This window comes from Candida parapsilosis, contig 006139 (assembly GCF_000182765.1).
Source record: "Candida parapsilosis strain CDC317 annotated contig 006139".
NCBI lineage: Eukaryota > Fungi > Ascomycota > Pichiomycetes > Serinales > Debaryomycetaceae > Lodderomyces > Lodderomyces parapsilosis.
The window spans coordinates 218,823-243,529 of record NW_023503282.1 but is presented as its reverse complement, the minus strand read 5'-3'; the positions used below and the strand labels follow the sequence as shown (position 1 = coordinate 243,529).

Genomic DNA, 24,707 nt, shown 5'->3' with positions numbered 1-24,707 from the left:
GAGTGGGTGCAAAAATACGTTGTTAAAGACACTCACGTGGGAGTCAGGTGTTGAAAAGAATAAAATGCCCCGCTAAACAAATCACACCCAGTGTGGCCCGAATAAAAGCCTAGCCCGTTCGAAACAGTATACATACTCCTACCAAATGCGGTGATTACTGTTTTCCAATACTCAAGTTGTATATTGGTGATGATAAGTGGTAGTTGCGTGTTTTTCCACTCTTACGAAGTCATACGTTTATCACGTTTTTTTTTTTGTTTGTTGATGATGATGGATTAAATGAGTGTTTTTTGTTTACAGTTTGTAAATTGTGCACTTTGACACGACCACATTCTATTATTTTTAACCAAGGCAGTAGAAAAACTTTACCCACACTACAGAATGACAGATTACAGTCAAAACGGTCCGTTGGCTAATCCACATAATGGTCATAGACCATTCGGGATTCATCTACGAAATTCCGGAATGGCTTATGCAACTACAATGTTATATCCGCTAAAGTTGTCCTACGAAAGCGAGTTTTTCCGAGATCGGTAGTGTACATTTGTCTAATTGTTGTTCTTGAGTAAGGGTATGCGCTTAGATTGCCACCCATCTAAGTGCATACGTTTCTATGCGTATGCGCTTAAGTAGTCTCGGTTTTTAACTTCCAGCCAATCATTTTAGAACTTACACAAAAAGGTAAAAATGTATCCCGGAAATCAGGTCATATACTGCACTTTTTTCGTACGACAGCCATGCGAATAAACGAAAGATAGAAATAATCATCAGCCTTTCGGATAACTGCCGGCCCTTGGCTGCAAAATGAATCGATTCATCAGAGTATAAATATAGGGGGTGCAACATACCCCCTTGACCTGCGTTTGCTGTATAATACATCAATTACAAACAACACAATCAATACTATAACTACTAGAACAACCACAACTATAATGTCGGAAATCACTTTAGGAAGATATCTTTTCGAAAGATTGCATCAGTTGAAAGTTGATACCATTTTTGGCGTGCCCGGTGATTTCAATTTATCACTCTTGGACAAGATCTATGAGATCGATGGAATGAGATGGGCTGGTAATGCCAATGAATTGAATGCAGGTTATGCCGCTGATGGGTATTCCAGAGTTAAAGGAATGGGAGCTATTGTATCGACTTTTGGTGTTGGTGAATTATCCTTGACCAATGCTATTGCTGGTTCATTTGCTGAACACTGTGCTATTTTGAATGTCGTTGGTGTTCCATCAGTTAATGCTCAAGCCAAGCAATTATTGTTGCATCATACTTTGGGAAATGGTGATTTCACAGTTTTCCACAGAATGTTTAAAAACATTAGTCATTCGAGTGCATTTATTTCTGATATCAACAGCGCTCCAAATGAAATTGATAGATGTATTAGGGATGCGTATGTTTATCAACGACCAGTTTATGTTGGATTGCCATCCAATTTGGTTGACTTAATGGTTCCAAGTTCATTATTGGAAACTCCTATTGACTTGTCGTTGAAACCAAATGACCAAGATGCTCAAGAAGAAGTTATTGAAACTGTTGAGAGACTTATAAAGGAAGCTAAGAACCCAGTAATTCTTGTTGATGCTTGTGCTTCAAGGCATTCTTGTAAACCGGAAGTTGCCCAATTGGTGGATGCTACTCAATTCCCAGTTTTCACCACCCCTATGGGTAAGTCAGGTATCAATGAATCACATCCTAGATTTGGTGGTGTTTACGTTGGTTCGTTATCTCGTCCAGATGTCAAGGAGGCAGTTGAAAGTGCTGATTTGATTTTATCAATTGGTGCCTTGCTATCAGATTTCAATACTGGTTCATTTTCCTACGCTTACAAGACCAAAAACGTTGTTGAATTCCATTCTGATTACACAAAGATTAGACAAGCTACTTTCCCGGGCGTTCAAATGAAGGAAGCTTTACAAAAATTATTGGAAACTGTTACGTCTTCCGTCAACCCATCATATACTCCATCACCAGTACCACAACAGAAATTGATCAACTCCCCAGCTCCGCCAAACACTCCATTAACTCAAGAATACTTGTGGACCAAGGTAAGTTCTTGGTTCAGAGAAGGTGATATTATTGTTACTGAAACTGGTACTTCAGCTTTTGGTATTGTACAATCACGTTTCCCAAACAACACTATAGGAATTTCTCAAGTGCTTTGGGGTTCTATTGGTTACACAGTTGGTGCTACTTGTGGTGCGGCAATGGCTGGACAAGAAATTGATCCAAATAGAAGAGTCATTTTATTTGTTGGTGATGGTTCGTTGCAATTGACGGTTCAAGAAATCTCCACCATGTGTAGATGGAACTGTAACAACACTTATTTGTTTGTGTTGAACAATGACGGTTACACCATTGAGAGATTGATTCATGGTGAGAATGCCACTTATAATGATATTCAACCTTGGAACAATTTGCAACTTTTGCCATTGTTTAATGCCAAAGACTACGAAACCAAGAAGGTCAGTACCGTTGGTGAATTGAATGATTTATTCCAAGACAAGGCATTTGCTAAACCAGACAAGATTAGAATGGTTGAAGTAATGTTGGCTAGAATGGATGCTCCTGCTAATTTGGTTGCTCAAGCTAAGTTGTCAGAAAAGACCAATGCTGAACCAAATTGAATTGTATAGGGTGACGAATATATTAGGGATTTAATAGAATTATATTTTTGTTGAATTGAGAGTGTAAAAATCGGACATCTCCGTTAATCAAAGCAAGGCAACAAGTGCTTCTCCCCTCGTATCGTTGTTGGTTGTATGCAACCATACAGAGGGGGAGCATGTGTGGCGAGCACTAGGTTGGGCTCCAAGGGCCATCCACAGCTTATGATCGTAACAAAAATGATCAACTTCTAAGAATCATATGCTAAGAGGTTCGTCTCGTGGATTATCAAAAAATTTGCAGATTGCACCTACTTTTCTGAAGTCCCCCCTCTTTCGCTTTCAAGAGGGGGCTATCATCCAATGTAGGAATGCAATTGCTCAATGACGAAAGTATCATCTAAATCACAAGCATGAGCTAAATATAAACGAACTTTAGTATCATTTCTGTTCGCTTTTTCTCCCCCTTTTGCATCTTCGCCCAATAGTTTCCGCTTTTGACAACAGCTACAACGGACTTAAACCAGGACCGAGTTTGATATCATAAAAAAGGGGACTCCTTATACATTATTTCCTGAATTGGTGGGGGCGGTATTGCAAAGAACTGGCGGCCCGCAGTCGACATTGAATAACGTAATCTTGCATATATGTGAATAGTGTTTTGTGTCATTATTGGTAGTATAGTTGGTAGCAGTTTCGGATATCGCCGTAAATGACTAAATTGTATGGCGTTTGAAGCTGCTTTAGAATTTTGCAGCATCTTTGTGTAACAGAGCCTTTTGCATGGTCTTCTGCAAATGTTTTGATAAAGATTGATTTTTCTCCAATCAGAGTGGCTCTAAGCATGTAAAGCATGTAAAGAGCAGAGGCTGAATCTTCAAACGGGACAATAACATTTGCGAATGTCTGCTCAAATGTTTTCATAATCACGTTGAACCAAGGCTTTGAACTTGATCCTCACTATTGATTACGACGAAGGAAATGATACGTTTGGCTTACACCTAGTATTTGGAGCGCTTTTTTATTGTCATTTAAAAAAGGTGGTGTTTCTTCTGCACAGCGACTATATACTTCTAGTCACTACAGTAAATGACTATTTCCTTCTCTCGCAATAATTTTGCTCCTTGTTTCAAAAGGGCTCGTCTTGTGTGATCTCTTCTCACCCCTCCATGAATCAGATCCCCACATTTAACGCCGAAAAGATACTCCATTTAGAAAGAAAACAACCCCCTCAATTTTCTTTTTGCCTCACCCTGGCCATCAACTCTATAATTGCAAATGCGTCATTGTAATTACAGTCTGTCCTTCATTTGCTCATAACCCATTTGCCCGTTCTCCTAGTTACACCGCTGTTTGTTTTTCGTCGATTTGTGTTTTGAATTCAATTTTTGCTATTGTTTGTCTTCTTCTGATAAGATATTTTCCGCCCAGTCAAAATTGAAGTTGGTACAAAACCTCTTTCTATAGAATCATATTGAAACAATAGTGTCTTTGATATGTGCTAGATAGGCCCATCCATTGTAGGCTGAGAAAAATATATTATTAATATGTTTGAACATTTCTTCCTTTTTTTCTTCGAGATTGGCTATCTGCGTTATCTTTTTCAAATTAATTAATCAACGCCAACGCCTAATTTGTTATTCACAATTTTTTCTTTTTTTTTTTATCAAAGATCACTGGGTACTTTTTGTTCATTTCGGTTAGATCCATCGCAAAGAGATAAGGAACATCACATCAAACTATATAAAGGACTTCATTGTTCGAATTGAAATACACCATCAAACAAAAGGTACATAAATACAAGAACATCTTTCCTTGCTCATCCTACTTCTCCTCAACCTTCCGGATCGGTATTAAAGTTATATTTTAGTTATTTGGATTTAAAGTTTCTCCTCATCAAGGGACTAAAGTTTTACCTCAAATATTTCGCAACTATAAAATTTATTCCTTGATCCCTTTTTTATTTTTAATAAATACATCAAGACAAAACTTTAAGTCAACCAATATCGCATAACGTTTCAGAGAAAAAACCCATTGCCGACAGGATATGATTGATTTCACAAGGACCCTTAAACGGATTTTCCGTAAATGGACCACTAAGGATGGTATAATTGGTGATTACGATTACAAATACTTGTTCACCCCAGAAATACCATTTGTTTCCAAAGAAGCCAAAGTCCAGCCGTTTTTTGGATTAAATTCAGATATGCCGCTACTTTTAGGAGCCATATTGGGATTACAACATGCATTGGCAATGATGGCGGGTCTAGTTGTGCCTCCTGTTTTGATTAGTGTTTCAGCAAATTTACCTATTGAAACGCAAGAGTACTTGGTTAGTACGTGTTTGATTGTTTCTGGTCTTTTGTCAATTATTCAAATCACCCGTTTCCACATTTATGGTACTCCATATCATTTAGGTACTGGGCTATTGTCGGTTGTTGGTCCATCGTTTGCTACAATTACAGTCACTTCAAGTGCGTTTCCTATGATGTATGCTAACGGTACTTGTCCCACATCAGCTGATGGTACAAAGTTACCTTGTCCCGATGGCTACGGTATGATTTTAGCCACAGGGATTGTATGTGCCTTGTTGGAAATATTATTGTCATTCTTACCAGCCAAGATTCTTCAAAAGGTTTTTCCTCCATTGGTTACGGGACCGGTTGTTATGTTGATTGGTATTCACTTGGTTGAGACTGGTATAGAAGATTGGGTTGGTGGCTCAGGATGTGTTGAAGATACTTGTACAATGGGCAAGTTTTCCAAACCATGGGGGTCAGCTAATTTCGTTGGGTTGGGATTCCTTGTTTACGTTTCCATTATAATCGCAGAAAAATTCGGTTCACCAATCATGAAGAGTTGTGCAGTTATACTAGGATTACTTATTGGATGTATCGTTGCTGCCGCTTGTGGTTATTTTGACTCTAGTCAAATTGATGCCGCCAAAGCTGCTAGTTTTATTTGGGTCAAGACATTCAAGTTGAAGGTTTATGGTCCAATTGTTTTACCCTTTTTAGCGGTATATTTGGTTTTAATGATGGAAGCTATTGGTGATATAACTGCAACTTCAGATGTATCGCGTTTAGAAGTTGAAGGTGAACTTTACGAGTCAAGAATTCAAGGTGGTTTATTGGCAGATGGTTGCAATGGTATATTAGCAGGTCTAATGACTGTTACCCCCATGTCAGTTTTTGCTCAAAACAATGGGGTTATTGCTATTACTAAATGTGCCAATAGAGCTGTCGGATATTGGTGTGTTTTCTTTTTGTTGGTTATGGGAATCTTTAGCAAGTTTGCTGGCGCCATCATATCCATCCCCAAGCCAGTATTTGGTGGTATGACTTCATTTTTGTTTTGTTCAGTTGCTGTGTCTGGTGTCAAGATTATTTCTGGAACAGAATTTACTAGAAGGGATAGATTTATTTTGACCGCAGCGTTGGTCCCTGGTTTAGGCTCTACATTGGTGTCTGACTGGTTCAGTCATGTTTTTACTTATTCCGGCGATAACCAATCATTGACTGGATTCTTTGATGCTATTGTGTTGGTGATGGAAACCGGATTCGCCATTACTGGATTCATTGGAGTCATTTTGAATTTGATCTTGCCACAAGTTCATGATGATGTTGAAGAGATCAATGAGTTGATTTTAGAAACTGTGGGTTCTGCTGATGAACATGCTAGAGAAGTGTTTGCTAGAAAGGAGGGAATCTCACTTGAACAGTTGAAAAGTCAAATGACGCATCACGGTCAAAATGTCACCAGTATAAGGTCGTCTGATGGTATACCTGACTTGCCATATCCAAATCAAAAATAGAGACATTTACTCTGTTTCTTTTGTACTATAGTTTTATGAAGTTAACATAAATACATATTCTAGTTTAATATGCCTGGAAGAAGCACATAAGGTGTAAGATGATACTGATGTTCTCTTGTTGCACATGTCATATGGGACAGTAAGTATTAAACTGTTTAACCGAGGGTAAAAAAGAAAAAAAAAAAAAAACAAAAAAAATAAAAAAAAAAAAGACTAGACGAATAACACAATACGACGATATCAGTTACAGTTGCAACCATTGTTGAACTGTATAACTGCATAATCAAATAGGAAGCGCATTTTTAAATACCCGAAATAGACGCAGACACAGACAAAAGAAAAAAAAAAAACTATAAACTTCCATATTGACAATTCAACAAATATATCAGATACAATAAAAACTCTTCTTAAGCGCCAGGAAGAAAAAGAAGCTATAATAGTCGGTACAAACAGGGTATTCACCAGAGACATCAAAGATGAGTTTGTTGGCAATTTCTGCAATGTCGCCTCCACACAAACCAAGAACCACCAAAACACTTCCTTTACATTTACTTCTTCAACTAAACCATCTTTTACAGAAATCCATTTTTAATAGGAAATTTTATCAAGAGATTAACGATAAAGTATTGAGCAAAACATCGACAGTTGATCAAAACTTGTACTTTATATGCTATTTCTCATTGCTAGTGTCATCAATCCTCAATAACAAGTACCAAATTCGGGATTTTTTACGTAGTCAACATTATAAGTTACTACAATTAGTCAAAGGTGGAGCCAACAAGTTGAATATAGACACATCAAACATCAAGGCTTTCAACAAAACTAAACCACAACCAACTCCAGAATCACAACAACAGCCATCCAACTTAGCTTATCATTTGAAAAAGATTAATCTGTACTTGGCGGACGTGAGAATTTTCAACAGATTAACTGATTCAATTAAATACATGCCATGGCTAATTGACGAATACCATTCATGGCGTAACCCCAGTGCTGCTACCCCCAAATTTGATCGTTTCATAAACATGATTCAAGCATTAAACTGTATTGTATTAGAATTGTTTGAAAATGCCGGTTGGTTAACTGAGCATGATTGGGTGGGAACTGGTGATAATAATTATTGGTGTATCGAAACGTATATTTGGTGTTGCCGTGTTTGGGGTGCTTATTTGTTGATTGAAATTGCAGAAATGTTGAGAAGAACTCCCATTAGTAAATGGAGTAATAAGCAATGGCAGATTTCTTTATTTAAGAATGTTATTCAATTACCATTGGTGTTGCACTGGTGTTTGAGAGATGGCTGTTTAACTCCATTTTGGGTGGGTCTCTGTGGCTCTGGTGCTTCTTGGTGGAATTTTAAAGAAATGTGGCTGTCGATTGATTTATCATAGAGAGAAGGGGAGGGATAGCTTAAAGACGCTTGTTTTTTTTTTCTATATTTATTTTTCTTATTATTGTTATACAGATACAACAAACAAACTCAGTCAAATGCTGCTTGACGATCAGCCTTGGCTGCTTTTCTCTCCATTTCATCCCAGTCTTCACCACTCTCTTCACTTTCTGCCTCACTGCCACTTCCACTACCGGAAAAATCACTCTCTTCTTCACTACCATATTCTTCGCTTTCTTCACTTTCATCTTGTGGATCTTCATCACTAGCCTCAAACTCACTTTCTTGTTCTTCATCTTCACTCTCATCTGATTCTCCAGTACCGGTCAAAAACGACCATCCACCATCTAAAAAGAATTGATAAGGATCTGCTTGCACAGTTTTCATAATTTGTGCCCAATTCAAATTCATTTGACCTTCACTGATAGGGATATCAACATCAGTTAACCAGTTCTTTACGTCCTCAAGTAACTCCATGGGAATGGTGTTTATATGAACAACTGGTTTGGCAAAATCTTTAAACACAAATACCAAATCAAAATTCTTCAATCCAAACTGAACTCTTTCCAAATGAGCAATCTCAACCTCTTCTAATGCAACAACAAGGTATGGTGGGTCAATCAATTGAACAAGACAATCTCTAGTAGGGATACACAATACCGAGGACCTAAAAGGAACACCTTGGAATCCCAATTCTCTAAATGGAATATCCAAGTCAACAAGTCCATTGGAACTATCAGCAATGAGTTCAGCAAATTGCTTAAATTCTCTATCCAACAATGCTTTCCTTCTCCTTTCTTCTTGCTCTTGTTGCAATTCATCTTCATCACCATACCTATACTTCCTCTTTCTACCTCCAGTTTCATCAAATGCCATATCACTAGCTTCACGATAAAACTGCACATCAAAAGTTTTCCTTTTACCAATCATTATTGGATTTTTCAAATGACAATGTATGAGAACAATCAACTCATCTTTACATGGCTGGAAAAATAAATTCTTAATGTTTGAAAACAAAATGTCAATCTTTTGATCCATTTTGAAACTCGATTGGTAACGTAACCCATTATCGTGAATTTGCAAAACACCACCAATTTTCTTGGTATCAGGTGTTGGCCTCACAAATACATTCTCCAATTTCTTCATTCTTGATCCTTTCAATTCAACAAGATTTGCTTGTGCAACAACATCGGCCATTTGCTTCTTTTCCTGTTCTCGTTTAACTGAATCCTTTTTCAAATCTTGGATGGCTTTGAAAACATCAACCATCCGATCACGATCTTTAGATCTAACGGTGATGGATCTTAAGAATGTATTATCTGGCGAATCTTCATATGGCAATTCTGCTCGTCTAGTAACATTACCACCAGCACCTGGCGAATTAAAGTTTAATCTGAGATAGGTATAGTCTCCTTCTTCATTTTGAGATCCACTCTTGTAAGCATTGATGTGGAACGGCACCGGTCTTCCTGAAATAGGCAATATAATGGTTTGATTCTTGTAATCAATGTGGATCTTTAAATCAGCCACACTATTTGGAATCTGTGATTCACGTACATATGATTCATATTTTTTGAAAATGGGCTTGTAATCAGAAGCATCAGTGGCATCAGCTTTTGAAAATCTAGCTAAACCTTCTTCAGTTCTCTTTTCATGCAACTTCATTTGTGTTTCTTGTCTAATCTTTTCAGCATTCTTGTCATCTTCATTGACATTTTGATGCCTGGTTTTATGTGATCCATCGAGGTTATCAATCGGTTTCCTTTCGGGCTTCACCTTTTTCTCGTCATCTTCATCATTGAAATAGAACGATACCTCCAGCTGCGCTTTTGGGTAGTTTGTCAACAAGATTGGTTTATCGACACTGATTTTATACGTGTCAGTTAAAAGAATCGAGTAGGTCTTGTCCTTATTTGGCAAGTTTTGAAACCCAATTGTTAACGAGATAATCTGTCCATCAGTCAAAACTCTCTCGGATTTGGCATTTAAAATAAAAGTCGAATCTCTAAACTCAATTCCGATTAACCAACCACAGTTTTTAGTAAACTTGTCAGCCAAATCTGGTCTTTCCTTTTTAATGTACTCTAAAGTATCTTGATATACTTTACTTGCCTTGATACCACTTTTCAACAACTCACTGGCAATATATTGTTGCAACTTTAACAAAAAATTATAATTGCTTTCCATCTCCTTTGATGGGTCAATCAAAAAGGTTCTTCCAACATTGGCACAGTACGATTTATATCTCAATCCAATGGACGACAAGATGACACCATCACCAACCAACACTTTTTCATTAGAAATTGCACTTGGTTTCAAATCAAAGTCACTTCCGCTTTGAATGATTGGCGAATAACACCACTCCAAGAATTCCGGGTCAAAACCTTTGATTGGCTGTAACAAACTCTTTCCCAATTTGGTCTTCAAGTACCACTTGTTATTGTCGATTTTGTCCTCAATTTGGTCAGTCAATTGTGAGTTTGTAACTCGTTTGTCTTCATCGACAATTGCAGTCATGTCATTCACAAAAGTGTCCATCATAGCAACGCTAGCATTCGAAGCAATTTTAGTGTTTTCAAATTCTTCCGAATCCTTAATTTCCATAGCTTTTGATAAAGTTAATGCTAAATCAACAACCTTGAACCCAGAATCCTTACTTGCATCAGTCCATTCTTCAACAAACTTTCCATCATACTTGTCCTTCAAAACAGTTCCATATTCTTCACCAACTTTCTTCATATCAGCAATCAAATTGACAAACAACTGTTTGTTTCTCTCTGGGTCTTTGGTTCTAGTCCATAGTTCAACAGTATCTGGTTTATTAGTCAACCCTTTCAAATATTTTGCCTTTCCTTCCGATGTAATGAAGATACATCTTGTGGGTGACACGTAAATTGCTGTGTGGACAAATTCATAACCCAACAACCAATTTTGTAAAACTGTAGATTTCTTGTATGTGTTATCATCGTTACGTGCACCAACGATAACCAACCCCTGTGGGATTGATTCATCTTCTAGCGTTTTCTGCAAGATTGCTAACCTCTTGTAGAACAAGTTGGCGTCAATGTGAACGTCTGCCATCGCGTATTTTAAAGCAAGGAGTTTTTATCTCTGTCTTGATAATTTTATATTAACAATCAAATGGAACCAAAAAAGAGCCAAATCAATTGAAGCAAGATGGAGATTTAGATATGATGTTTTCCTCAAATGTGAATTCCCCCAGTAAAAATGATGATTCTAATCTCTTTGCCTTGACGATTTTTGATCAAAGGAAAAATTTCAGCATTCAATCAGTGTCGTGACATAAACAATTGCGACAATAACATTTTCCACTCACGTGTAACCACCAACAACACAAACAGACGCGTTTCAATGTAAACAAGAAGTACAAGACCACGCTTTTTTTTTGCAAGACTCTTTTGCACAAACGTTATTCACTTCTACAGCCTCCCAATTCACAACCCACCTTTCCCCCCCCCCCCCCCAGAGAAGAAAAAGCGGCTACTATGTTTAGACAGGTCAAGAGAAAGACTACTGGTAGAAGAAACTTTGAAGATAAAAAGTCGTCTTTAGCCACAGCTGAATTTACTCTACCGAAATTATATTCATCAAGACTATCATTTTATGATTTACCACCCAACCAAGAGATTACTTTGGAGGAGTTTGAGAAATGGGCTATTGATAGGTTGAAAATTCTTATTGAAATTGAATCGTGTGTTGCTAGGTCCTCATCACAAAAGGATGTTGAACTTGCATTGAAACCACTCTTGCTCAAGTACATGCCGTTGAGTCCTCATGGAGATGAAAAGACAGTTATGCAGGAGCGTATGAAGGATTATTATAGTCATTTTATTCTTCGCTTGGTATTTTGTCGTACTGAAGAGTTGAGAAAGAAGTTTATCAAGAATGAGACAATCTTGTTTAGAATTCGATACAATTCAATGCAACCTAAAGAGCAACAAGAGTTTATTGAGTTGAATCTGTACAAGTTATCGTGGTCATACATTTCCAGAGAGGAAAAAACTGAATTGATTGATAAACTTTTCGCTGCAAGTTGTTCAATGTTGAAGCAGCATTATGCATCTGATGGAGAAACTAATTTGACCAATGATCAAGTAAAACAATTGATGATTAACAAGGAAAATTTTATCAAATTGCCATTTGAAAAACTTTGTCAATTGGTATCATCTAGATCGGTTTATTTACAAGGTGGTTATGCTTATTTACCTACAAGTTTACAACTGAATTTATTAGTGGCTGAATTTCAAGAGAATTTGAATGATATCTTGATCAAGACTTTTCAGGCAATTCCAAGACTAGAAGAAGATGACCGACTCTTGCCCTTGCTCAACCACTTGTCACGTAATTTCTCCAACTTTCAATATGAGACTGATATCAATAGTGAACTTGCGTCCGACATCAATGCCTTATCAATCACATCAAAGCAAATCATGGCTCATTATCCACTTTGTGCTACCCACTTGCAACGCAATTTGATGGCGACTTCACATTTGAAATATTTGGGACGTCAACAATTGGGTATTTTCTTGAAAGGAATTGGGCTAAATGTTGACGAAGCTGTCAAATTTTGGGCTCAACAATTTACAAAGAATGGAAACATGACTCAAGAAACATTCAACAAAAACTACAAGTATAACATTCGACACCAGTATGGTTTAGAAGGTGCTAGAATCAATTATAGACCATGGGATTGTGCCACTATTTTGAGTAAACCCAAACCGGGCCCCAAGGAATATCACGGATGCCCCTATCGTGATTATTCTGAACCACAATTGAGATCAAGTCTTGAAGAAATGGGGATCAAGAATCAACAGGATATGAATTCAATCATGGATAATGTCAATAATCATGATTACACCATTGCTTGCACCAAAGTTTTTGAATTGACTCATCAAAAGGAGATTATGAGTGCTGCAAAGGGACAAGGGAATCATCCACCTCAATTGGAACATATTAATCATCCTAATTTGTATTTCGATAGGAGTAGACAATTGGAGAGGTCCGAGTTGAAAAAGGATGACGCGAAGGAAGATTAAACTTTGAAATTGAACTAAAATTTATCTATAACTTTCTCTATAATGTAAAAGAATTAAACTCAAATGTATTATACAACTCTGCAATTGCAGTTTGTTCAAAATTTTCATTCAAGTCATGACTTTTTTCCTTTTCAGCATTTTCCAATGACTTGTCATACAATAATCGCAATTGTTTAACTCGTTGTGCCCAGTTGGTGACGTATTTCCCCGACATGTCACTTGCATGCCATACATTGGCAAATTCACTAGCCAAGATAGCAACACTTCGAACAAGATACGGTAATTGGTCTTCACTCACAAGTTTGAAATGACAAGTTGCAAAAATCGCCGGAACGCCAGCTCGTCTAAATGTCTTGACTTTGAAAAATTTTCTCCGTTGATGTTGTGAGTGTAGAAAAGATGTCGATCTTTTAGTTTGCATAGTTTGGGGCGATATGACAATATTTAAGAAATTGAATTGACTCTTGATCAAATTGAAGTTGAAATCTTGATTGCCTGATTCATCAAAGAATATATTGACATAATTGTTCCCAATGTGGCGTTTCTTCAAATCGATAATCTTTTGATTTTCAATCGTGTTTGATATCAATCCATTGCCCATGGGATTAGTAATGGTGGGATCATCATCTCGATGCATCATTGTAGTTACATGAAATATGACTTGGGTCAACTTACTACTCCAACACCTTGCATACTCACCATCCATGTCGTTTTCGGTATCCAACCCACCAGTATATATGTCCCTATTGTCTTTCAACCTCACAAGAACACCAATTTTATCCAAAAACTTGAGATAATTCAAGGAGCCGACTTTGTTTAAAAACACTTCGGTTTCTGTGGATTGTTTGTCACCAACGTAAACAATACCAATTTTGTGGAATTCAACACTGGGTATACGATCCAAGACTGATAGTCCTCTGGCAATAACAGGATCCTCCAACATTGGAATAGGCTTCACTTTAGAATCAAACAACTGCAACAAATAGTAACTTGGATCAATAACTTCAGGTGATTTTTTCAGTACTTGTGTCTCGTGATCCAATTCAACAATCAATTTGCTAACCCCAGTTGGTTTTCTAATCAAAATTTCCGTATCACCCAGATGCACTTCTGTTTCAATGCTGACTACTGAACATCCAACCATCCACCGATTCAACACAGTATGGTCATGGTCACTATTTTGTCGCTTTTTTGTAGAATTTTTGACCTTTAATGGCAAATCACTAAATGTAAATTTCCTAACAAAGTCCAAAAACCCAATTGTTTGGTCACTAGGTTGCTGCGATCCACTCAATTGATCAGATGCAATCAATTGCTTGATCAAAAACGACGAAATCTTTTTCCGTTCACTCATTTCAATCTTGACAAACCAACTCGAAATAACATTGTACGATAATATGAGAATGTACTGCAGCATGAAAGATGAAAGACCTTTTGTTTTGGTTGATGGTGTCACTTCCACTTCTGCGTCAACTCCATGCTGTTGCACACTAGGCACAACAACATTGTCCGGATTACGCAACTCAGTGTCACGTGCATATTGAATATACTTGAATGCGATTCCAAAAACACGTTTGAATTCCTCCATGGTGAAATCGGATACCAAAATGGGTAAATGAACCAACGAACTAAGAAACTCCAAAGTGTGCGTACTTGCATTTGCACTAGTGACTCGTGTTTGCAATTTCGTCAAAATCAAAGTGAGGTATTTCTTGATCGATAAAGGAATCTCATAACAGCATATAGTAAGGATATTTATACACGGAATAGCCGTTTTTTCCCATGATCCCAATCCAAATATTAAACTCGATGTAATTTGATCTTCATCTGCCTTCAGAAATAAATCGTGATAGCCAATGAGTGATGAGAATGTTCTAACCAAAGCAACTTGTAAATCAGCTTTTGTAATATCGCCATTTTTGGGGAATACCAACTCTTGTGGTAGTTTTAAAGTCAACTGATTGCATACAATTGTTTTAAATTCGAGGACTTCCTCATCACAATGCATGAACAATTGCATATTTGACAACTGAGAACAAGAATGTGCCCACACATACGAATAAACTTCCCATTCAACAAAGTTACTCACAATGTGCAAAATTACCTTGAGCCACTTTTTGATGTCAATGTAATAGACATCCGCAGAATGTTCATTCGTTTCGGGGGTAAGAATTTGTAGTTCCTCTTTTGGCTTATCGAGGTACTTAGCAGAAATATAGTCAACTGTTTCAGGATACGTCCACAACTGGCCAGCAGTTGGTGTGACATTATCCCTCTTAAATGCAGACGCCAATCCCACCATATCTTGAGGGTTGGTGAGGTATACATAGTTTTCCGCAGTTGCTCTGAGTCTTGTTAGACACTTGGCAATTGTAAGCAAAACTTTTCCATTCTGTGTTGTGTTTGCAATTAATATCAATAAATTATAGCAATCCTCTTTTCTAGATGCTGGTGAGGTTGTGAATGCTGTGCAAATAGCCCTAGTTGAATAGACTAAAAATTCCGCAGATGCCTTGGGAGTCGAGGGAGCGGCCGGTTTAGAGCTCATGTAACCTCTTGTTATGATGATCTCCTTTGGAGGGGCCAGTTTCTTTTCAAATAAAGGTTTCAACAAAGACGTGAGTTCAAAAAACACGTCCGACAAGGATTCAGCAAGTAGTGTCGTCAAGATATCACCACATAGATACTGAAGCAAGATCTCATCAGTTTCCTCAATCGATAGTTTGAATACCCGCAAAAAGATGTCATAGTTGTAATTCTTTGGCTCAAATACTAGCATTGACACCTTGAATGCTTCGTAAATCACCTCAATGCATTTCAATCTTACCGGGACACTGCGATTACCAATATAAAAATGCCTCAACAATCTAAGCGACGTTTCATACCATAACGGGTTCAACAAGATGCAACTTTTCTCTTCTTGGAAACCTTGCAAGACAAATAAAGCTACGTCTTCAGAGATGTGTGAGCTTTTCTTGACGAAAAAATCCAACATTTTATCTTTAGGAACAGTCATTTCGTGCGATTGATATAGGTTCTTTAATGAGTCACATATGCTCTCCATTAGGTATTCATCTTCCTCGTCATGTACTTGAATTGAATCAAGTATATCAAACATTGAACAACCCTCAGAATACCAAACTTGGAATGGGAAAATATCATTGAAAAGTCCAGTGCTTTCTCTGCCAAGGTAGTTCTTGTAAAACAGACCGTCCAAAGCAGCCGCCAACATTTTCGAAACTCTTTTACCAATCAAGGGTATCTTCATTTGCAAAGCATGTAAAAGGGAAGAAAGATAAAAAAACAGTGGGAACTCAAATTTAATCTTTTCTAATCTGATCTTGACTCGTAATAGCTCTATCAAATCTAAAGAGCCAAGACAAATAGAGATTGCCGGATGAGACTCATTGGAAAGTTGCTTAAGTGAGGGGTCAGAGATTTGACCACACAATGTAGTGCCAATGAATACTGATGTGCTTTCATCACACATATTCTCAATTGTTTCAAGTGCTCGTTTCTTTATATCCGGGTCAGTTGATTGTTCGTGAGCAAATGCCAAAAACTTTAAAATCTGAGATATGTTTTCTTTCTTCAACTTGTTAAACGAAGTAATACAGTTGAAAAAATCAACTATGGCTCGAAGTAGCAGCGCATCTGTTGTTTGCAAAGAAGCAAGCTTTGACACATTTGCATTAGCAAAGTCTTTTAACGTGGCATGGTTGAATTTTAAACAGTTGGTTAAAAAATGCAACAAATCAACACAATTACTAATTTGCACATCTATGTGGTGAATCTCTCTATTGTCATCATTTGAAACTGAAACTAAAGTATCCACTGCTTTTGTAAACCATCTAATCAAGTTTCTATGGTCTTCAAAAATGATAAAATCATGAATATCATGCCCTTCCTTACACAAGGTACTCAATGCTTTCAAAATCAATGTGAATTCCGGATCAAAATGGTGTTTGGTAAACTGAGTGTACTTGTACACATCACTGAAGTAACGAGTCCTCGCGCCCATCGAATTATCATCCTTTTCAATACATGCAATACACAATTTGAAGGCTTGTCTTCTAATATTACGTGGTTGTCTTGGGTCGCAGAAATGTCGTACAAGGTACCATATTTCTTGAATTGATGAAAGGGAAAATCTTTCAACACTTTCAGTTAGTTGTTCCAAAGCTTGAGACTGAGATGGCGGAGAGGATGAACTTGATAGTAGTTGATCAAGTATCTTTTGCAAATTTTGGTCTCCTCCTACAACTGTTGGGTTGATGGTGACTGGTACATTTTTGGTATTTGATGAAGATGATAGGGATGATGATGACGAAGGTTTGAATGATTTGGTTAATGATTTGAAAACACTTCCTATCCCACTAGATGTGCCAAACGTGGGGTGATGAGTTGACATAAAACAATCAATAAAGAGTGTACATTCAAATAAAGTTGTATGAAAAGATTAAGGTTTCTTTCTTTTTTTTTTTTATTTTTATTTTTTTTTCTGGCGAGATAAAGATGTTTGAGTTCAACTGGGTGGATAAAGTAAATTGAATTAAGAATTAGAGTTATATCATGGACACAATCTATACTTTCTAATTAGAATAAACACCAACCACCAGCTCACCTGAATACTGTCCCCGAACGAAATGAACAACATTTTTTTTATTTTAATAAAAAAAACCCCCCCAAAAAAATAAAAAAAAAAAAAGCATCAAACATTAAAAAGGTAAAACCAAACCACCATCAACCATATAACAAATCCACAATATAACAAAACCCACCACCCCATGTAACTTTTTGTAAAATTGTCTTTAACCACCTAGGACGGACCTTGACGAACAAGTTGCCACAATTATATCCTTCACTTTCTATACCAACGCCCCATTTAATATTTTGACGAACGTTGCACCCACTCCAAAAATTCCACCATTTTGCCCGTTCGCAAGGCACAACTCTGAGTAGGTTCTTCATAAGTGGGCCCGTAGGTCCATTGATGTACTTGTATCCTCCAATAAAAGAATACGTTTGTCTCTTGTCATTATCAGGAAGTTGTTGGTCTCCCCAGTGTCCTTTGAAAGATAGCCAATTACCATAATTCCATTCCCGACCAATATGCTTGGGGTTGGAGTTGTTGGTAGCTGGATAGACATTTTTACCATCATAGGTGTATCCAAGGTAGTTTCTCGATGGGTTCCACAATGGGCCGCGGTCCGTAAAGTCACTTAGTATATCATAGGGCAAATCATGAGGATGTTGTCCCACGCTAGGGTAGTTGGCATGCGTTCCTCTGGCACTGAAAATGACTGGATGTCTTGGGTCTAACGCATATTTTTCCAAATTGTGATAATAAAATGCACCACCACCACCGTGGGCTGACATCCAAACAATGACTGGTTCCCCTTTATAAAACCTCACTAATGAGTGTTCCCAATCTCCCACGTGGTTACCATAAGGACCTTGGCCCATAACAAATGGACCCAAATTGAATGAATAAAAATAAAACCAGTATGCATCAACCCATCCAAAGCCTTTGTCAACAACAATTAAGGTTGCTGGGGCATTTTTGATCTCTCCATTGATTAAACTGGGTTTATTTTTGACCCCAGTGATCCAATCAGGATCCTTATCGAAATCAGAATTTGAAGTCAAAAACAAATCGCAAGAATGTTTAAGCTTGGACAACTTGTCCAAATTCATATCGGCTTCAGTGCCAGGGTACACGGACCCATTTTCAAATGTTACATGGAAATTGGTGACATATTCACCAATGTCGTACGGGAGATATCTTTCCTCACTGTATAAATGCACCAAGGGGGCATAGTCTATTACGTATTGTGGGATGTGTCCCTGTTCCAATGTTCGTTCTGTCTTTTTGGGCGAACTTACCAAGGGAGGGAAATCTTTGTAGTTCAATGGGTTGCGTAAGATGTTGTCAATTTTCAACTCTTTATCTTCATCTTGTATTGTGCTGAGAATGTAGCTGTCTCCGTCAGACACATCAAAGTAGTTTTGACATAGAATGGTAGGTGTAAGAGCTAGTAGCGATAAAAGTTGTATCAACATTGTTGTTGTTGTTGTTGTTGTTGTTGTTGTTGTTGTTGTTGTTGTTGTTGTTGTTGTTGTTGTTGTTGTTGTATGCACGTGTGACCTGTGGGTTGCTCTTTAAAAGCGAAAGTTTGTAAAGGTGTTATTATCGCTTCTAGCTGAGTGGTAACAAACAATATGATAAGCTCTAGTCCGGGTGTGTGTGATTAGTAATTACTTCTAACTTCTTCTTTGTACAAGTCCAGTGCTTGGTTGGTAAATCAATACAACAGTCAGTTGGTTATAGTAAATAGAGTAAAATAAAATATACAAACGTGGGTTTTAAAAGAGATGCAGATTGAATGATTATTGTCTTAGTTGTGAGTGATTAAGTTTCTTTTTTTGTCTCTTTGTCTCTCTTTGTCTCTCTTTGTTTTTTTTTTACATCCGATTTGTTATAATGTCGCTGTTTGCTAATGTCGCTGTTTCCTAATGTCGCTGTTTGCTAATGTCGCTGTTTGTTGTTTGTTGTTGTTCTTCTTCTTCTTTTGTGTTATCTCCGGTCGGTCAATCCAAAGAAACAATTCTCGTTTGTTATACGACAGAACAACCCCCCCCCTCTACCCCCATTTTAGCACGTGATTCTTTGTATATTTTCACCAACCAATTCTCTTCACTTCGTATCTTTCAAATAAATCTAATCTACATAGAAACGTCTAAACCCCACCTCTAAAAGACAAACACTTGGTCTCCTAATTTGGACACTGGTTTAGCCTTTTCATATCCTAATGATGCAGCAGCTTTTTTCATAGCACTAATCATTGGTGGAGGTCCACACAATAACAATGTAGTTTCATCAGAAGGTTTTGGCAAGTGTTTGTCAATCAATTCTGGAGTAACAAATCCAGTACTAAATTCCCAATCAGCTGGAGCCTCGTTCAAAACATAATGAATTTTCAATCTATCTGGATGTTTAGCAGCATATGCTTCCAATTCCTTTCTCAACAAAATATCATTCTCAGTAACATTGGCATAGATTAAAGAAATCTTGATGTTATCCTCAGGATTGTTTAAAATAGCGGTAATGATTTGATACATTGGTGCGATACCAGTACCACCAGCAATCATTCCAAATGACTTCTTCATGTTTGGAGTATGAGTAAAGAATCCCTTTGGGCCTCTAATTTCAACATAATCACCAACTTTTTTAGAAGCAACATGCTTGGAAATATTACCATTCTCATAAGTTTTAATCAACAAGTCAAAATGACCCCTTTGGTCACTGGTGGAAATGGGGGTATATGATCTAACAATCTCTTTACCATCAATAATAGCACCAATGGAAATATGCTGTCCAATGGGTAAATTCAAAGTATCGGTAGGTTTTGGTAATCCAAATCTATAAATTGCCGAGTTATGGGACACTTTAGTAATACTGATCAAAGGAAATTTCTGAAATTGATCAGGAATCAATGCTGGCTTGTTATTCTGTCTTGATAACTTGAGGAAATAGTAGCTAACAAACGAGATGATAATAGTAGCAACCGTAGCAAGTATAAGGAAAGGATTAGGTTCAGATGAAGAGTCAGCCATGTTTCAAAAAAAAAAAAAGGAAAGCTTCGATGTGGTTCGTACAGATTGTAATGGGGAAAGGAAAAAGAAGTGGTCAACTGGAGAAAATTGGAAGATATCGGAATACAAGTAAGAATATAACACGCGCTGGAAATTCTTTTTTGTTGGTGATTTTTATTTTTTTTTCTTTTAGCATTGTCACATGATGAGAAGAGGCATATGAATTTTAATACAACACAATGTGAAGTACCACCCCTCCCCTTTCTGTAGAAATATTATAAATATCCCGAATCGGGTAATACTAATGGCACGACGCTGTCATATTTATAGTGATGGTTAGGGTATACCATGGCTACAACAAGCTAAGAGCATGAAATGTTTAGTATCAAGATATAAAAGTAGCAAACTGCTTTAACTGCTTTACACAGGGTCTTTTTACCAAATGTGGAAATCATATGCATTTTTTTCACCAACAACAAAAGTTTCAAATGCCAGACAAATTGAGTTGAAACTTCCTACGCCTTGTTATGTTCTAGTTATACCGCTACACATCAACACTCTCTACTATGATACTGCCGTATTGCTGCATCATTAAACTATCCGCCGCATCCCCAGTTTGAATCTCCAACGGACCTTTTCCGTAAAGAATTCTCTTCTATCTCTCCAAATTGATATTATTACCAAATTTACCATACAAGTGTTTCTTCAATTCCCCCAATTGTTCATCAAACCCGTCAATTAATTCCTCCACTTTATCAATCTTTTCAGATAATGCCTTGTCATCAGCTTCAATCTTGGACAATGCTTTACTCGTCTTCATAAACACAAATGCATCACCAATCTTGTATTGTACAGACTCATCCTCATCTAGTAACTCCAATTCGGTTGATAAATCATCAAGATACTCTTTTTCAACTTTCAACTTGTCTAGTATGGCTTGCTGTTGGTCCTTCTTGGATATGATGGTTGAAAACTTGTTGATCTTTTGCTGGTCTTCCCAACTCACTTCTGTAGCAGTATTTCTTTGTCCTTCAGGTAGTAATTCCATTGTACTTTGTTGACTTGACATTGTGTTGATGTGATGAATGTTTGATTTTTTAGCAGATCTTATGTTTTGTTGCGGGATGGTAGCGCAATCTCTAACCTACAACTGCAAAGCTCACCAACCCAACCACACAACATTTTAATACTACAGTTCAGCTAGTTGTTCCGAAAGTGAATATTAATATTTATACAAACCTATGTAGAACCCCCTTTTTAAAAAGAACAAAAAAATTGAAAAGACAAAGAAAATTAATTGAAAAGTAAACCTTTAAATAATTTACTCTTCATCTTCTTCTTCATCATCTTCAGCAACAGAGTAGAATTGCAATCTGTATTGGTTTTGTTTAACAGCAACAAATCTGATCCAATCTCTGATTTGGTTCTTTTTCAAGTATCTCTTGGTCAAGTATTTCAAGTATTTACCACTGAATTTGGTGTTTGAAACAACAACAACCTTGTTACCTTCAGAAGTAACAGAAATTTCATCACCCAAGTTTCCAACAATATTGTCAACTTTGATGTGTTCAATCAAGTACTTGACGTAACCTTCTTGGTCAAAAACACCATTTTCAACTGGAGCTGAAGTGTCAACGACGAATTTTTTGGCAGCTTTGGATTTCTTAGTGGTCTAAAAAAAGTGGTTAGAAAGGTTAGCCTACCGCACTTGAATAATACTTATTTGAAATTTGACCAATGCGTTAAAACGCACACGATTACATTTGCAAATAAAGTATCGGCAGCAAAGCATCCCTCCCATAAACGGGGGTAAAAAAATTTTGAGACAAAGGGTTCCAAATCTTTGAGCAGAAAACAAGACGAAACACAGGAAGGTCCAAACGTCATCTCTCAAGATTGTAATCCATAGGTTTGATACTAATATCAGTTCTTTGTTGTTGTTCTTTTTTTTGTTGTTATCTTTCGGAACTTTTGATAATCACAGCAGATAGATATGCCATGACTATTCTTCCCCTATTGGATATGCCCGGTTTTTAGTATGGGAGTTCAGACTTTGAGCTGATACTCGAAATGAAATTCGTGATGGTTGTAACACATTGAAGAATCAATGTGGGTGTATACATACAATTGGAGCCATGTTGATTGATTATTGATTTAGTTGATATTGGATGGAGAAGAGTATGAAGCAAGTGGGTTTTCTTTGATTGAAAAATTATCTTTCTTGGAGTGTGCGGAATCTGTTGCGCAGAGAAGAAGAAAAGAAAAAAACATGAAAACATCGACAAGGTCTATAGCCCTATACAAGTGGTAGCGCATAGTATATAAAAATAGGCAGAACCATAAATGGGTCAATCGTTAAAGATAAACCTACAACGTGTCGTCATTCGCATTTCAGTGAACGTCACATACCAGCTATTCTCTTAATATTTCATTGTCCCATTCAAGGTTTCTGAAGGTCATTAAATTGTCAACAAATTTAGTTGCGAAATGAGGCAAAAAAAGAAGTTCCATTACTCGATCAAGCATTGGCGACCCTTGCAATGATTTAGTTTATTGCAATTGAGAACAACTCTACTCGTATTTTATTAGTTCTTTATAATCTATTAATATAAAACAAATACGTATATAGACAATGGTATCAAACTCATGCAATAGGCGTACAACATCGTTCGTATGTTGTTGGTACTTGCTTCTGATCGATTCGAAAACCTATTCTCACTAGAACTAGACTCTGTATCAGAGGCATCATCAGACGTTGATACTGGCGCAATGGATAACTTATCGTCATCCAAGTTGAATACGACATAGAAATGTTTCAAAATATCTGAACCAAATATCGTACCTCCTATTAGTGACTCATCCATCACACCAAGGTAACATTTGCCATTTGTTCTTTCATTATTGATGATCAAGTCGGATACCGACACATTTAAAGTGGTGTTGCCAACTTTGAAATTGAAAAACACTTCATTTGTTGATTCACACGGCACCTCGTATGCCTGTTCGTCGTTGTTGTAAGTTCCATTTATTGATTCTCCAATAACTTTAATCCAGTCCAGTGGTAACGTTGAGAAGGTGGATCCTGTGTCAAATATCACATATTGTAACTGAGATTGGATTGAAGTGGTTTTGTCCCCACTAAGCGATACATCTTTGATGTGTATTCCACTATTCTCCATATGAGTAGTTGCCAACTCACCTTGATACTTGTTATTATCCACACCCCCAAATAGTATTGTACCTTTTTGATCATTCAAGTAGATTGAATATTGAGCAGTATCAATATACCCTTGTTTCTTCAATAACGAAATGAAATTATCATACCTCTCATTGTGTTTGATACCCAAAATCCCAAAATCAATACTTGACGCAGTAGCAACACCAAATTTCAATCCTTCTATTGTGACATTCCCCACACTTACGTCATCACGTCCGTATTGACCAATAGCAGCTGACCCGTCAGCAAATGCAATACTAAAATCATCATTTATGTATTTGTAAGTTGTCGAGTTTTCATAATCGAATGTACCATTGGCCTTACAAGAATACTCTTCATCCAAGTCGTTAAAAATATTCGGTATATTGGGTGCATTTTCCGCATGTAACTGATCAACAGTTGCACATTGCACGTTTTGAGACATTACCCACAACTCAGAAGATCCAGTGTCTATTGATACAACAACCTCATCCTTGGAGGATCCAATAGTCAAGTTTGTCAAATAAACATTTTTTTGTAACTTTATGGCTGTGTTTAGTGTATCTCGTTTGTCAAATCTTGGCTCCATCTCATGTGTCAAGACATCAAAGTCCAAGCTTATTGCCGACTCGACAATGATCGGTAGGTATGACGCTAGTAGGAATAATAGGCCAGGTATGGACATGGTTGGTAGTAATCTTTTCAAGAAAAGAAATAGTGTGTCGAAGTCGGTTCATTTTAATTTCTCTTTTAGAAGTCAATTACATTTCCCAATTTGTCGATATTTATCAAAAACAATGCCTGCATGCATTAGCCATCATCTCATAGGGGTTAAAATTGCACGTGCATGAGCTTTGTTATTGTGTTTTGTGTAATTATTAGATGTTGCAACACACGTTTTTCGTTTTTTTGCGATTCTAGAACTAACCAGGGGCTGTGTTTGGAGGTAACCAGTGAAAGAGGTTTTCATTGCCAGTAGAGCTACGTAATCCATAACAAACTTTCAATCCGAATGGAAGGGATCGTTACCGCCTGCGGGCAG

General features: G+C 37.2%; 11 protein-coding genes across 11 annotated transcripts; 4 read left to right on the top strand and 7 right to left on the bottom strand. All coding sequences in view use genetic code 12, as the record gives it.

Moving 5' to 3' along the window:
• Positions 1–932: 932 nt before the first annotated feature.
• Positions 933–2,633, top strand: PDC11 (indolepyruvate decarboxylase 1; the record flags this gene model as incomplete). Its single annotated transcript, XM_036810511.1, has 1 exon — positions 933–2,633. One exon carries the CDS (start codon positions 933–935, stop codon positions 2,631–2,633), a length of 1,701 nt encoding a protein of 566 aa, XP_036667041.1.
• A 2,026-nt stretch (positions 2,634–4,659) lies between these two features.
• XUT1 (Xut1p) lies at positions 4,660–6,426 on the top strand (the record flags this gene model as incomplete). The annotated part of the gene is made up of 1 exon (XM_036810510.1): positions 4,660–6,426. The coding sequence occupies one exon, from the start codon at positions 4,660–4,662 to the stop codon at positions 6,424–6,426; it is 1,767 nt and encodes a 588-aa protein (XP_036667040.1).
• A 476-nt stretch (positions 6,427–6,902) lies between these two features.
• CSO99 (Cso99p) lies at positions 6,903–7,817 on the top strand (the record flags this gene model as incomplete). Its single annotated transcript, XM_036810509.1, has 1 exon — positions 6,903–7,817. One exon carries the CDS (start codon positions 6,903–6,905, stop codon positions 7,815–7,817), a length of 915 nt encoding a protein of 304 aa, XP_036667039.1.
• An 89-nt stretch (positions 7,818–7,906) lies between these two features.
• On the bottom strand, positions 7,907–10,897 carry CDC68 (chromatin-remodeling protein; the record flags this gene model as incomplete). The annotated part of the gene is made up of 1 exon (XM_036810508.1): positions 7,907–10,897. One exon carries the CDS (start codon positions 10,895–10,897, stop codon positions 7,907–7,909), a length of 2,991 nt encoding a protein of 996 aa, XP_036667038.1.
• A 425-nt stretch (positions 10,898–11,322) lies between these two features.
• PRI2 (DNA primase subunit) lies at positions 11,323–12,873 on the top strand (the record flags this gene model as incomplete). The annotated part of the gene is made up of 1 exon (XM_036810507.1): positions 11,323–12,873. One exon carries the CDS (start codon positions 11,323–11,325, stop codon positions 12,871–12,873), a length of 1,551 nt encoding a protein of 516 aa, XP_036667037.1.
• Positions 12,874–12,910: 37 nt separating this feature from the next.
• On the bottom strand, positions 12,911–17,284 carry TSC2 (Tsc2p; the record flags this gene model as incomplete). The annotated part of the gene is made up of 1 exon (XM_036810506.1): positions 12,911–17,284. One exon carries the CDS (start codon positions 17,282–17,284, stop codon positions 12,911–12,913), a length of 4,374 nt encoding a protein of 1,457 aa, XP_036667036.1.
• A 332-nt stretch (positions 17,285–17,616) lies between these two features.
• CPAR2_500960 (uncharacterized protein) lies at positions 17,617–18,936 on the bottom strand (the record flags this gene model as incomplete). The annotated part of the gene is made up of 1 exon (XM_036810505.1): positions 17,617–18,936. The coding sequence occupies one exon, from the start codon at positions 18,934–18,936 to the stop codon at positions 17,617–17,619; it is 1,320 nt and encodes a 439-aa protein (XP_036667035.1).
• Positions 18,937–19,626: 690 nt separating this feature from the next.
• Positions 19,627–20,490, bottom strand: CBR1 (Cbr1p; the record flags this gene model as incomplete). The annotated part of the gene is made up of 1 exon (XM_036810504.1): positions 19,627–20,490. One exon carries the CDS (start codon positions 20,488–20,490, stop codon positions 19,627–19,629), a length of 864 nt encoding a protein of 287 aa, XP_036667034.1.
• A 634-nt stretch (positions 20,491–21,124) lies between these two features.
• Positions 21,125–21,517, bottom strand: CPAR2_500940 (tubulin-binding prefolding complex subunit; the record flags this gene model as incomplete). Its single annotated transcript, XM_036810503.1, has 1 exon — positions 21,125–21,517. The coding sequence occupies one exon, from the start codon at positions 21,515–21,517 to the stop codon at positions 21,125–21,127; it is 393 nt and encodes a 130-aa protein (XP_036667033.1).
• A 273-nt stretch (positions 21,518–21,790) lies between these two features.
• Positions 21,791–22,606, bottom strand: CPAR2_500930 (60S ribosomal protein eL22; the record flags this gene model as incomplete). The annotated part of the gene is made up of 2 exons (XM_036810502.1): positions 21,791–22,141; positions 22,595–22,606. The coding sequence occupies 2 exons, from the start codon at positions 22,604–22,606 to the stop codon at positions 21,791–21,793; spliced, it is 363 nt and encodes a 120-aa protein (XP_036667032.1).
• Positions 22,607–23,072: 466 nt separating this feature from the next.
• On the bottom strand, positions 23,073–24,350 carry SAP10 (aspartyl protease SAP10; the record flags this gene model as incomplete). Its single annotated transcript, XM_036810500.1, has 1 exon — positions 23,073–24,350. One exon carries the CDS (start codon positions 24,348–24,350, stop codon positions 23,073–23,075), a length of 1,278 nt encoding a protein of 425 aa, XP_036667031.1.
• Between the last annotated feature and the right edge of the window lie 357 nt (positions 24,351–24,707).